Here is a 13,805-nt window from a genome sequence, read left to right as displayed (position 1 = left end):
GGGGTTCAGCACAGAACTGAAAACAAGTGTTCCTCTGATACTCATAATCTTTCCTGATTTAGAAAAAATATGTCATTGATCATACCTAGTTCTGAAAGAAGGAATAATATCACTTCTGCAGAAATCTGATAATGTATTCTTGCTGTGGGACTTCAGTTCTGAAATGTAAGATGGAGCAGGTGTTCTGAGGGCAGCAAAGATCTTTGACTGCCTGATTAGGAGTCAGACAATCAGAGTTCCAAACTGGTGTGTGCTTAGTGACCTCTTTGCAACACCTCGCATCCGTTTTGCAGGGATTGGCTCCTAGACACCATGCAAAATGTAATTCAGATTCCAAATTCCTAGTTGTTCTTCATGGCACAAAGTGGGAAAATAACTCCCTTGTCACAAAGACCATTCCATCCAAATGCAGATGTAATGTTGTTTCAAGGAAGGTGGTTTTCTGCCAAATGGGTAAATGCATTTTTGTGTATAAACTAGTGAGGAGTGTGCATGGCTCAGCTCTGGTACTAAAAAAAAATTTAGGGGTTCAGGTGTAGCATCCTTGCCTATCTGAATCTCTCTATAACATCCAGCAGCTCAGTGGAAAGCCACAAGCTCTTAACCTGCCTTACCCTCATCTCTTGGGCTGCACTTCAGGTAAATGAAACATGTTTCATGGAAACAAAAACAAGAAACCACAGCAAGCTGTTCTCTGCAAATGGCATTGTTACTTTCTCTTGAAATGTAGGCAATGGCTGCAGCACACTTGTCCTGCCTCCTTTGTCCTTTAAAATGGCATATTTTTCTTCTGATATTCCCTTTCTCTATTACTGATCCTCTTGACATCTATCTCAGTAGCTTCCTGGAATTTTATTTTCTGGCAGGAATATATGGGGACAGTTTGGTTTTTGCCACCATCCATCCAGCAGGCTTTTGTGAACATGCTGCAGCACACTGCTGGAGCACAATGCTGGAGCATTGATATTGAATTTGTGGCATTTTACCCTTAATTAAATTTATGGCAGCATCAAAAAATGAAGTATGATTGTGAACTGGGAGAGCTCTAAGAAAAGTATTATGTGAATTTATGTCCTAAAATCACATGAGGCTGGTGAAGGGTAAGTATATATGGGGTTTGTGGTCATTTGGAGGCATATCCTCTCATCCTGTTTTGCTTGGTTCCACACCATATTTTTGTGATTTTCTATATTTTATATATTATATTTCTAGTGAAATTGTATGCTGGTCATGGTCCACTTGTTACTCTGGGCAAATAACTTAAACCCTGTGTTTCATGCTCAAAGTGATGAAAATAATACGTATCTTTTAAAATTTTATTTTTTTAAGTGTCCAGATTTGAAAGTGCTGGACTAATATATATGGTTAGTGATACTTATCTAAAAACTCAAAAAACACTTTACTCAAGAAAAACTGACTGTGTTTTCTTACTCCTAACACAGGCCTCTCCATGTTTACGGAAAATTAGATGAACTTTCATTCTCCAAAGACTAGATCCACATTTTTTGTTTCAGCTTAATAGCCCATTTTTTTAATCATGGTTGTTCATGCAATTTATGTTTGTTTTGATCACGAAAAAAGAAGAGTGCTTGGTTATTATCAAAAGAATCAGTGCATTTTCTTTCATTATGCATCAGCTGACCTGCAATTTTTTTCCCTCAAATCCTTACTTAAAAAAAAAAAAAAGTACAAATGGAGCAAGAACAAAAGGCACATGTTTAATCTCAATAACAATTTAGGAGTTCCCAGAATCCTCTGATGGATCATTTTCTTCTATCCCATTATTCTCAGGGTACTCTGATAGGATTTAGACAGAAAGATTTACACATAAAGGCAGGATTACAAGGCTGAGTTCTTTATATCTCCTTTACAAACCTCTCAGATTTTGTGAGGATTCAGGGACCCTCAGCCTACCCAGAGCATTTTCCCAGCAGATATCCCTTGGGATGTGGGTGCTGTTAATTTATCTTCCATGCCAATTCACTTCAGTGCCTTCTTGTCTTAGCACCTCTTTCACATTTACTCTTCTCTCTGACAGGTGTTGTTTGAGCTCGCCCGGTACCACGCTCCTTCCACAATTTTTTTGGATGAGCTGGAGTCAGTTATGAGTCAAAGAGGCACTGCTCCTGGGTAACTGGTGGGACCACTCTAGGGATTAAAAGAGAGAGGTGCAGTGGTTGTGTCAGTGACAGCAGAGAAGCAAGACAGGTTTTGTGAGGATTAGCAAGCGGCTACAGGGACAGCAAGAGGGAGGGAGGGAGGTGCAGGGCTTTATAACCAGTTGTGCTGTCCTTTAAAGGGATTTGAAATGGGAATGAAGGGCAGCAGTGAGGGAAACAACAGGTGAATTATTAGAGGTAAGTAAGAAGCAGCTTATTTTGTGACACTTTGAAGACAGGCATAGCAGAGTAATAGGGAGTGTACACAGTGGAATGGCATTTTCATCAGTGACAGATTTTGGTGGCATTGTCAGCACTTCCCGTTGCAGGAGTGGGAGTATGTTGTTACTTGAATCCAAGATGTAGACAGTTTATAGTTAAAAACACATTAAAAAGGTTAGGGGCAGGGAAAAAAGCCAGAGAAATACAAAAATATTGTTGCAACTATTAGGAACCCATTACAGGGGATTTTATGCACAGTGAATTACATGGTCACTTTATTTATAAGATATTGTATGTCTATATTGTATGCTTACTATTTGTAAATATTATATGCCCTATTGTAAAGATGCTACTTGTAGTCGTCCTCACTTAATAGATGCAAATTATGAGCCAAATTTGTCCTTCATATGTACATTTAAAAGCTCTCATTAACATCACTGGGTTATATATTCTAATAAGGACTTTTATCCTAGATGTTGTACTTATTTCTACATGTGCTTATTAAATACTGACTTGGCATTGATGTTTAAATGCCTTTGCAGAAATAAGTAATTAAATACGAACTTCAGCCCTTACCATCTAAGGTCCTGATGTTTTTCCTGGGCTTGATCCAGGATTTTCCAAGACCTTCACATCTGGAACCAAGAGTTCCAGCTGGTTGTCTGCAAAACAGATTACCTGTATCAGGGCCAGAATTCTTAGCACTTTGCTTAAGTTCTCCTTTTTTGAAGAAGGATCCTTTCTGTGTGGTCTCTGCCCCATTTCTAAATTCATATCAGTATGGTGTATTTTTCTGTTTTCTTTTGATAGAACATTTTGCAAAATGTTGAATTCAGTAGTAGGTTTATCTTCTTGTGGCCACTTCACATTCACTCACAGAAAAATGCTACCCTGAAGAGGTAGGTGTCCCAGTTATTTAATGGCAACTATCACACTGTAAGGATTCCCTGCTATAGATAATCAATCAGTCAATCAATCAATTGGAGCCGTAGCTATTTTGCAGTAAATGTTGGTCTTGCATGAGGAGTAACATGAAGAAAAAATTAATATTTTCTTTGGATTCAGTAATAGTGAATTCTCCTCACTTTAATGCACTGAAAAGAGTCCATTTAAGTAATCATTAGAAAGCTTGATTTTAATGCTTAGATGTTAGCTAATGGAGCTTAATCATGCTTTGAACTGGGGCAAAACTCTGACAAGGGCTCAGTTGCTGTGAATGACACTGTATAAATAAAGATGATTAATGCACTGAGAAAACAATATTTCTCTGAATCTTGGTAGTGGTGAACATGAAGGAAGTCGGCGGATGAAAACGGAATTACTGGTGCAGATGGATGGCTTGGCCCGATCTGATGATCTTGTATTTGTTTTAGCAGCTTCCAATCTGCCATGGTAAGAGATCCAGAGAGTACATTTTGAATACATTTTCATGAGCTTCTAAGCACAGATAAAGATTTTATTTAGACTTCTGCAGAAAAAGCCTTGATATTTGGTTAAAGCATTTAAAGATTAATTTGGGGCTTTTACTTTTAAGCTCTTCAATTCTTGCTATTTGTGTCACATGAGCATAATCCATAATAAAGTCAACATATGCTGGTCGTACCAGCTGCTAATATTTAAAATGGAGTATTTGACTTTATAGGCAAGTTATTTACTATGTTTAAGCTAAGAAGGGTTTTCAGCCTAGAACTGTAAGGGGCTTAAAACATCTGGTGCTTAGAAGGATACTCCATAAATAGGAATGTTGGATTTTATTGGTATCAAATGTGACTTCAAAAACTTGAGGGACAAAATTCTTTACTATTTTCGACACAATTTAGTATAGAAGAAAAGAGTTTAGGATTGTAACTGTGGGATTTCATCATGTTGGTTCTCAGACTGGGCAGGATGTGTGTTGGGAACAAGACAAGTTGGAGAGATGAGGAAGGGAGGTAACATTGTAGTGCAGCAACTGTGGATGCTCAGGAGAGGAGCTGCTGATCCTCACGGCACTGGGATCTTTCTGGATACCCCTGTCCCTAAAGACACACGGACCTGAGTGAATCTATTCCCCTCTCACATGGAGAAGAGCACAGAACAGGAGAACAGGAGAACAGCAGACCTGTTTCCAGGGGACTTCAAGCCATGGTCTGGGAATCATTTGTTGGAGCATTCCCAGAATGACCTCGTGTGAGCAGCAGTTCAGCAGCATTTCAAATGGCAAAACTTGAGATTTGACTTGAAGGTGCTTTGTTCAGTGAGATTACTCTTGCCCATCTCTGTAGTGTGACAGACACAGAGCAGGACACCTAAAACCAGCTGGGAACCAGAGAGGGCTCTGCACCCACAAACCCACAGGTTTCATTTATGGATTGTTTTTCAAGATTAGTGATTTTTGGCTGAATCTTACAAATCTTACAAAGCTGCCATGGGGACAAATGTTGGAAAAGCCTCTATTTGTGACTGGAGAGCTCTGGGTTGTGATCAGCAGACTTTTGGGAGTGTCTTGAGTCTGAATGTCACTGGTGTGTAACTACAGCTGCTTTCTTATAGAAACGTCTAAAGTCCTACAGCATATTTTATTTTGAACATAAAAATGCACATTTTGGTTGTGCGTATTGCCAAATGTTCTCAAAGTCTATGCTAATATTTTATTCCTCTTGTCAGCTGACCCCCTTTTTGTCAGGCCTGGCTACAAAGGTCCAGGGATCAAGCAGATAGAATTAAATAACAGAAGTGGAGTTTTTGACTGAGAATGAAAGGTAGTATTTTCAATCAGTCCCATGTGGCAGGTAAGCCTAGCTTGTCTTGTCCAGGGTTTTCAGGCTCTTTAAATGAGAGAATAACCAGAGAATAACAATTTAGGTGTGAACACATAAAATTTGTGTAGAAGTTAGCTGTACCAAGCTGGGCTGATGCCTACCCTGTCCCAAAAGTGTGAGTACAGAGCCACCATGGGCTTTTTTTTTGTAGCCATAATAGCAAAGTCTCTGTGTTGGTTTCAGGGATTTATGTCTTGGACAAACTCATGAATTTAAATCAGTGCAAAATCCACCCCATTTTGTTGCAGTATCTGTATAAAAGGAACTGAGCTGAGTTAGATTTAATTTCATTCCAGTTGTGTAAGAAAATGCTGAAAAAATAACTGCTGTCTGTGTGGACAGTTAAGTTTGAAAGAATTAATACAGTATTAATACATTTATCTCTTTGTTAGTAATGCACTATAAATGTTTACATTATTGCAGCATTGTTGCCCTTTTAGAAGCTCTGAGCAGTGTATCGCACCTTTCTGTGTTCTCTTAAATTATCATGTGAGATAATTATCCATGAAGAGAGATTTATGCATGTGTTTTGTTACTCTGTTTCTGCCTTACAAAATCAATAATCTTTCTAGGAAGTTGAATTCAAATTTGAGTATTTTTTGTATTTTATTTTTGATTATTTTATAATACTGAAGTTCTAATTTCTGCAAAATTGCTTCCTTCAAGCATCAAAAATTAGAGTCTTTTTTTAAGGTTGAGACAAAATTAAAAGGTTTCTGGTTTGAGGGACCTGCCCTGAATGAAAGCTGTCAGTCTGTTTTGGGACAAGATTAGCAGCTGAAGTGTTCATTTTTGAAAGTTTTATACCTGAGACTTAAGAACTTCCTTTTCGACTTTTTCTCTTGTCTGGTGGAAATGTGCCTAGCACAGAGAAAATGCTCTAAAGAAGGGGCTGGGCAAATGCTTAGAAAGGTGTTTGAGTGGAATAGAAAGCCTGGTGAGAGCCTGAGTTTTCACATCACTGGGGTTCTCCAGCCTGGAGGAATTTGGGATTATCTGCCTCCAGAGAGGTCAATAGGTTTTGAACCTCTTTTAGAATCCCAAATATATATTTACAGATTATTTTTATGAGTGTTAGGTGACATTTAGTCCCACTGTCAAACCCAGACTTCATCTCCACAGGAGTATTTCATAAGAAAATTTCAAAATACCTACTGCTACCTAAGTTGTGGCTTCACAGCATGGCCCTGTGCTCTTGCAAGCATTTGTTGTTAAGCTGGATTTCAAGAGATTTGTTTAACATGTATATTTATTGATCAGGGGAAAAAAAAAATTAGTACCAAGCTGCTTTTAGAAGAATGAAAAGAAGCCTAAACAAAGCTCTTTACACTGCTCTAAGCTGCATTGCAGCTATAGATCTTCCTCTTCAACCTGTGCTTGCTGCCCAGCCCTGCTTTCTGCTGCTCATCTGCAAGGTGTTTCTAGTGACAAATTACTTGCTGAAATTACTAAATGTTATTAAATAAAGTAAAGGTGTCATTAGTGAAGGAATAAAGAGATCTTTAATCACATAGTTTCCTAATTTATCAACAGATTTAATTCAGTTTTCATTGCAGTGCTGTTTTCTTCTCATCCTTACCCTCAAGGTGGGTGAAGTTGTGGTGCACACAAATAGATTCTTACCTCCCAACCCAAACCATTCTGTGAATCTGTGATGCCTCCTAATGTTAATTGCAAAAAGTCTTCTATCTTATGGATCTGTAGAGCTCTTTTAATCTTTTCTTGAGCGTCTCTCAGTACTTCCTTTGGCTGTTCTTTCAGAGAATATTTGGCTCAGAGCTTTGTATTCTGCTCTGGTTAATGTCACTTAACCTTGCATTTGATCAAAACAATTCAGCAACAACCTAAACACTGGAGATAACAAAAACATTGTTTCTTTATTTCCCTCTTGAGCCAACAGGTCACTGTAACCCTCTGGATAAACAGAATCAGAAGGACAGAATCACAGAATGGTTTGGATTGGCAGGGACTTTAGAGCACATCGAGTTCCACTCTCCTGCCACGGGCAGGGACACCTTTCACCAGCCCAGGTTGTTCAAGCACGCATTTTTGAACAATTCAGGTGTGGGGCAGCCACAGAGCAGCTGTGGCAAAGCAGAGACTTCTTTTGGAGACTTATTTACAGAACAAGGCTAAGGGGGCCCATCAAACTGTGTCCCTGGGGGGCGTGAAGCAGAAGGAGTGATGGAAAATGTCATCCTTTGGAGGATTTACAGGCTATTTGCAGAGGCTGGCTGTGGTTGTCCTTCACCTGCAAAGGCTTTCTAGAGTACCTGCGTGGGCACCTCTAAAACCCTGAGAATTTTGCCCTCTTTACACAGATGATGTTAATGTGGATATTAATATGGGTAAATAACAGCAAAGTGTTATCAGCCAGACTAATTATTTCCAGCCAAGCAAGGCAAGTTTAAGAAGTTGAGCTGGAAAATACATTTGGAAGGTGAAAGGAGACTAACAGTTCTTTGTGCTGGGTGGGACCCTCTGTTAAAGGAATTGCACTGAACATTGGATGGACAGCACCTGAAAAAGCCTAAAAATATCAGTAATATCAATATAGCAACAGCTGCTGATTAACAAATTTTTGTGTTTACTTCTAAGGCCTTGATCAGAAGCAGGGGTAGGGGGGAGCTGAGTGAATTCCTGTTGTCCTCTGGGCTCCTGGGTTTCTGATTCTTGTGTTCATTTTTTGGAGCAGTGTATTTGGAACAAGGTGTCCCACACCGAGACATTTCTGGGGAGAGGGACACTTCTGTTCCTGCAGAGCTGACAGCCAGGCATGCTAAGGACTGGCAGGCACCTGTGTGGGGATTTGGGAGCCCATTTTTGGGTTTCTTTATCATGTGCTATGCCATAGAAAGCATTTGGTATAAAAAAAAAAAATAAGGACAAATCACCAAAGGTGACAGAAATCAGCTCTGGCATTGGGCTACAAATCCATCTTGAGCTGGCTTTGAACTCCCTGGGAACTAAAGGGGAGTTTCATACAAGAAACTCTATTTGTTGCTTTAATGTTGACTTTGCTGGGGAAAACATTTCACCCAAGGAAATGGGGATAGGGGCAGGTTTATTTAAGTGTATCTGCAGTCCCAGGTCCCAGAAACAAACCACCAGCAGCTGATTCCTCATGCACAGGTGGAAATTATGCTTAGGGCTTCTGTTCTTCTGCCTGCACAAGAAACTTTGAAGTGGGTTTCCCCTGGGTGAGATTTTCTTGCCAGGTATAAGGACTAAATAATATTTTAAAGTGGAATAAGGAATCTGTGACTGAATGGGGCCAGTAGAGAAAGATTGGTACAGGACCTTTTCTTTACCTTTTTTTTACCCAAAACATCATAGCCAGTGTTGACATTGACAGAATCAGGGTTTTTAGCTCACTGACTTTATCCAGCCTGTTCACCCTGAAGGTGATATTTTTCATAAGAATAATGTCCCTTCTGGCTGTTAATTTATAATAATAAAAATATAAATAAACAAACCCCAAACAAACCAAACCAAACTATAAATTATAAAAATATAAAAACGTATTTATAATTTGTATTGCAGGAGGAGTCTCAGTTTGGCATCCTGTTCTGCCGTAATACACAGCCTCACATCCAAGACCTTCAGTCTGGATTTTATACCTACTGAGCATCCCTTACTAAGTAGCAATTAATTAGTCCTGAGAGTGCCCCAGACAGGCAATTTGTAGTGACTCCTTAACAGGGGGAAAGGGAAAGGCTGTTTCTGACAAGACATGCTGCAGAGATGAGTACCAGGGCGAGGAATGGAAGCTGCAACTTCTGATTGTTACTGTTAGCATCGGTGTCACAAGTAGCGTTATCACCGAACAGGAAACACACTGGATAATTAACCCGTTGTTTGGTTTGGTTTTGGGGTTTTTTGATGGGGTTTTTTTGCTTGTTTGTGGGGTTTTTTTTTTCCTTTTTTTGTTTGGGTTTTTTTTGGCCCAGCTTGTCCCAGTCTAGGACACAGCTACAGGCGAGGATCGTGCTGTCCGAGCCGCGTCTCCACCACGGCGGGATGCGCTGAGACGCTCCCTGTCCCGCTGTGCTTGCAGGGAGCTGGACCGTGCCATGCTGCGGCGGCTGGAGAAGAGGATCCTGGTGGACCTGCCGAGTGAGGAGGCACGGAGGGTGATGATCCAGCACTGGCTGCCTCCTCTCAGCAAGAGCGGCGGGGTGGAGCTGAGGACGGAGCTGGATTACAGCCTGCTGAGCCAGGTGGGCGAGTGCCGGGCACGCAGCTCAGCCCACCTGGGCCGGGGGGACAGCGGGGTGGACCTGTTATAAATGCAAAGGCAAATTTGGGATAAAATCAAAAAGAGAAATTTGTTAATAAACAGCAAAGAGTAACAATGAGAGGAAAAAACCACAATAAAAATGGTCAGCGCAGCGCTGGGTGGACAGGGTCTACACCAGAGGTGCAGGGTTCCCAAATCCACGTCTGAGCGTTCTCAGGCTTGGGGTTTTATAGGGATTTTAAGTCCTCAGGCTAAAATTCCAAGCAGGCTCCATTCACCAAGTGTTCTTGATTGCTCGGTGAATGGATTTCCTGGCTTGGAAAAATAGACTTAACCAGTGTCCGGACAGAGTCTCCTCATATGCAAAGAGACTCTGTATGTATTTTAATTTTGGGTTATCAAGGCAGAAGTGGTGTGATCCGGGGTTGGTGCCGATGGAAATCTCGGCAGAGTCTTCCCTTTTGTTTCCAGTGATTGTATCTCCAACACTGGTCTGACAGGTGGGTGATTCAGGACTAGCAGCGGATACTTTTCTGGGGCTCGTCTTTGTCGACTTTGATTGTTTCACAACCGAGAGCTGCAGGGACGTTGGTCAGGTCCGGAGTTGGGTTCCTCCTCCGAGCTAGTCCTTTTGTTTTCTTGATGGCTCCCATCCTGTCTATTTTCCGAGCTAATGTTCGTTATCTGGGTGTTGGCTGCAATCCTTTGCCTTCGGAGAAAAACTCCCGGCCAGGCTTGGAAAAAGGGTTTATGTACATCTTTGGATTTTTATTATTTCAACACATATACATCTTATTTATACCTTTACGAATTTTTATTTACAAATAATTTATTACAGACCTGACGCTGGGCACGGCACACACACGCACACACCTGGAAATCGCCGGCTTGAGCAGCTCTGCCTGCAAAATGGTGTGTCCTGGTCCTCTCTGCTGGGCCGGCTTTTCAGCCTTAAATACAGGGAGACTTCCAGCAACAGCAGATTTTATCACTGCTCTCACCAAGCTGGGAGCACTTGCAATTCATCAGGGTAAAGGACAGTTAATTGTGTGGGGAAGGTTTGTCGCAGCTCCACTGCTTAGGCAGAAAAGAGCATTTGGCAGCGAAGATACCACAGCTTCCTTCATTTAGCACTTTGTCACGTCCTGGATTCTTTGAAAACAGAATCCTAGAATGGTTTTGGTTGCAAGGGACTTCAAAAACCACCTTGTTCCAACCTCTAGCTGTAAGCAGCAGCACCTTTAATTAGCCCAGGTTGCTCAAGGTCCCAGCCCTTAAATATTTTAGTTTACCCAGCTGAGATTCTTACATCTCAGTTTACAGAGACAATACCTCTCAGTTCTGGGTTCATAAGTAAATACATTTATTTTATTAACAGGACAGCTGAGGATGAACTCAGAAAGGTGGGTTTTGTCTGACCTATAGAAAACTGGCATTTAGTAAGAAAATCCCCATTATTTTCCTTGATCTTTCCTATGAGGAATTGTAGGCATTCAAAGAATAAAAAGCTACATAATTTTGAGGGGACAGTGCCAAAAAATAATAGATTTGTGTGTCTATCTGTATATAAACGTGTATTTCAGATATCAGTAGACTTCACGAATATTTATACAAATACATAATATATATGCCTGTAAATTCCATTTCTGTCTGATTTGTGAGCTGTAATGTATCATTCTGATCCCATCACAGGAAACCAGTGGATACTCTGGCTCAGACATCAAACTCGTGTGCAAGGAGGCAGCCATGAGACCAGTGAGGAAAATTTTCGATGCTCTCGAAAATCATCAGCCAGGTACCTCAGCTCTGAGCAGGAAATCCTGCCTGGGAAATGCTGATTTCCTGCTGTAACTCTTGGAACAAACATTCTAACTCCAGCAGGTGGAGCTCTGATATCTGCCTGAAAAAGTTTTAAACTCTACAGTTCCAAACCCTCTACATTTCTAAAAATTCGGGCTTCTTTTAAAGCTGTCATTATCTGCGCTCTCAGCATAAATACAATTTTTGATTTATCTCACTAAAATTTGGTCTGTTATTTTCCTGCATTAAGTGTTGGACTAGGCATGGACATAAAGGAGTGTCTTTCAGTGATGGTAACAGGATTTATTCAATTCTCTTGTCTTCAGGTAACAGTAACTTGGCCATGATCCAACTGGACACAATCACAACAGCCGATTTCCTGGATGTGATCACCCACACCAAGCCATCAGCAAAGAATCTAAGCCAGAAGTACACGGCTTGGCAGAGGGAATTTGAGTCAGTCTGACAGAAAAAAAAACAAACCAACCCCAAAATCAAAAACCTCAGCCATTTGCCATCCAAAGTGACCTCCAAAGGATCAGATGTTGATGGGGAAGGAGGTGCTGTTGTTTCAAGGAACAAAATGCAGTGACAAGTGTCAGAAGGAAGTCTTTACTTTCAAAATGCAAGGGTGGGTGAAGGGGTGGTGGTTATTCTTTATGCAAAAAAGTTATTGGAATTAATGTGATGGCAGCTCCTATGCAACAAAGCCTTCAGCCTTAATTTTATGCATAAAGACTTAAAAGATTGATTGAGTCTCAGTCTTTATTCATGACAGATTTTGGGTAGAACTGGAGGAAAGTTTAAAAGCAGATAGACAATTACTGTAATTCCCCATTTCTGACACTAAGTAGATCATCACAGTCAGTGTAGCTTTCCCAGAAGAGACCTGCACCCTTCCTAACAAAACACAAAATTGGAGTTTTCAGTGAAATTCAGGACCTTATCAGGGCATGTAAGTTTAGCTAGTTTGTCACTATATTCAGATTAATTCAAAGCCTTGAAGTGTGTTACATTCCTGTTGGTTTGGGATACTTCCAAGGTGAAAAAGAGAAGCAATTAGAGAAAAGCTGCAGAATATCAGCAAATTTAGGATAATTAACTAGAAATTACATTGGTGGCTGCCCACTGGTTTGCAGCCAGCCATAAATCAGAATTGCAGAATCCCTGGATGGGTCAGGTTGGAAGGGACCAGAGGGGCTCACATCTGCTGCCACCTCCCTGTTCCAGCCGGGCCATCCCAGAGCACAGGGCACAGGATTGTGCCCAGAAGGGTCTGGAATACCCCGGTGAGGGAGATTCCTCCCCTCTCTGGTCTCTGCTCAGGGCAGAGGTTGTTCTTCCTGTGCAGGGGCAGTTCCTGGGTTCAGTCCCTGCCCATCGCTCTGGTGCCGTTGCTGGGCTCTGCTCTGACCTCCCTGCACCCAGGGACACCCAGGGACACCCAGGGACATCCAGGAACACCCAGAGACACCCAGGGACACCCAGGGACACCCAGGGACACCCAGAGACATCCAGGGACACCCAGGGACACCCAGGGACATCCAGGGACACCCAGAGACACCCAGGGACACCCAGGGACATCCAGGGACACCCAGGGACACCCACGGACATCCAGGAACACCCAGAGACACACAGGGACACCCAGGGACATCCAGGAACACCCAGGGCTGAGGGCTCTCTCCCAACCTTGAACAGCCCCAGCTCCCTCAGCCTGTCCTGCTCAGAGAGATCCTTGCTCAGGAGTGTCACCTGCCCTGGCCCGTGGCTGCTGCACTGGGGTGTGCAGGGCAATGCCCAATGTCCCCCATGCTGGACTGTCCTGCTCACACACGTGGCCAGCACTGCCACGTGTCCTGCACTCATCAGAAATTCCAGCATGGCATTATTTTCAGGCTCCAGGTCTTATCACTGCCCTCTCTCACTCTCCCTTCTTGCAGTTCTCCCTCTGGTTTCCTTTGGGCTGGTGTGCCTGCATGGTGTTTCCAGCACATTCCAGGACCTCTGAGGCACCGACAGTCCCTTTTAATTCCTGCATCTGTATACATTTTTAGAAGTCTCCAAGGGAAATGTTTTCACAGGATTTTTCTGATACATCTCCCACCCCTGCACCTGACTCTGACCCCAGGACACAGACCTCCCTTATATCCTTCCAAGCAGAAACCAACAGGTTGAGAATTGCTGGCACAAAACCCAGATGTATGCAGAAACTGAAGCTGGCAGTTCAAGGGCCCACAGACACTATCTAAAGATGGCTCCTGTTCCTCAGAGGTCTCTTCTCCCAGGCAGAAAGTGACATGATGAGACAAAGCACCCTCAAGTTGCACCAGGGGAAGTTCAGGTTGGATATTTGGTATTATTTCTTCCTGGAAAAGACTGCCCAGCCCTGGCACAGCTGCCCAGGGCAGTGGTGCAGTCCCCATCCCTGCAGGGATTTAAAAGCTGTATGAGTGTGGCACCTGGGGACATGGGTCAGTGGTGGCCTGGGCAGTGCTGGGGGAATTGTTGGATTTGATGACTTTAGACAGCTTTTGCAGCCTAAATGATTCTGTGAGTTATTCTTGTGTTTCTACTGCAAAATCT

General features: G+C 42.3%; 1 protein-coding gene across 1 annotated transcript in view; it reads left to right on the top strand.

Moving 5' to 3' along the window:
- The window catches only part of KATNAL2 (katanin catalytic subunit A1 like 2), a 30,279-nt gene extending 17,614 nt beyond the window's left edge, over positions 1-12,665 (top strand). Inside the window, exons 11-15 of the mRNA XM_058864828.1 lie at positions 2,039-2,130; positions 3,663-3,773; positions 9,240-9,402; positions 11,115-11,217; positions 11,549-12,665. Of these exons, the coding sequence (XP_058720811.1) occupies positions 2,039-2,130; positions 3,663-3,773; positions 9,240-9,402; positions 11,115-11,217; positions 11,549-11,688 (609 nt within the window). The 3' untranslated portion in view covers positions 11,689-12,665. The remainder of the gene's footprint in view (positions 1-2,038; positions 2,131-3,662; positions 3,774-9,239; positions 9,403-11,114; positions 11,218-11,548) is intronic.
- Positions 12,666-13,805: the final 1,140 nt, after the last annotated feature.

The sequence above is a fragment of the Poecile atricapillus genome, chromosome Z (assembly GCF_030490865.1).
Source record: "Poecile atricapillus isolate bPoeAtr1 chromosome Z, bPoeAtr1.hap1, whole genome shotgun sequence".
NCBI classification, from domain to species: Eukaryota; Metazoa; Chordata; class Aves; order Passeriformes; family Paridae; genus Poecile; species Poecile atricapillus.
This window is presented reverse-complemented; position numbering and strand designations above follow the sequence as displayed.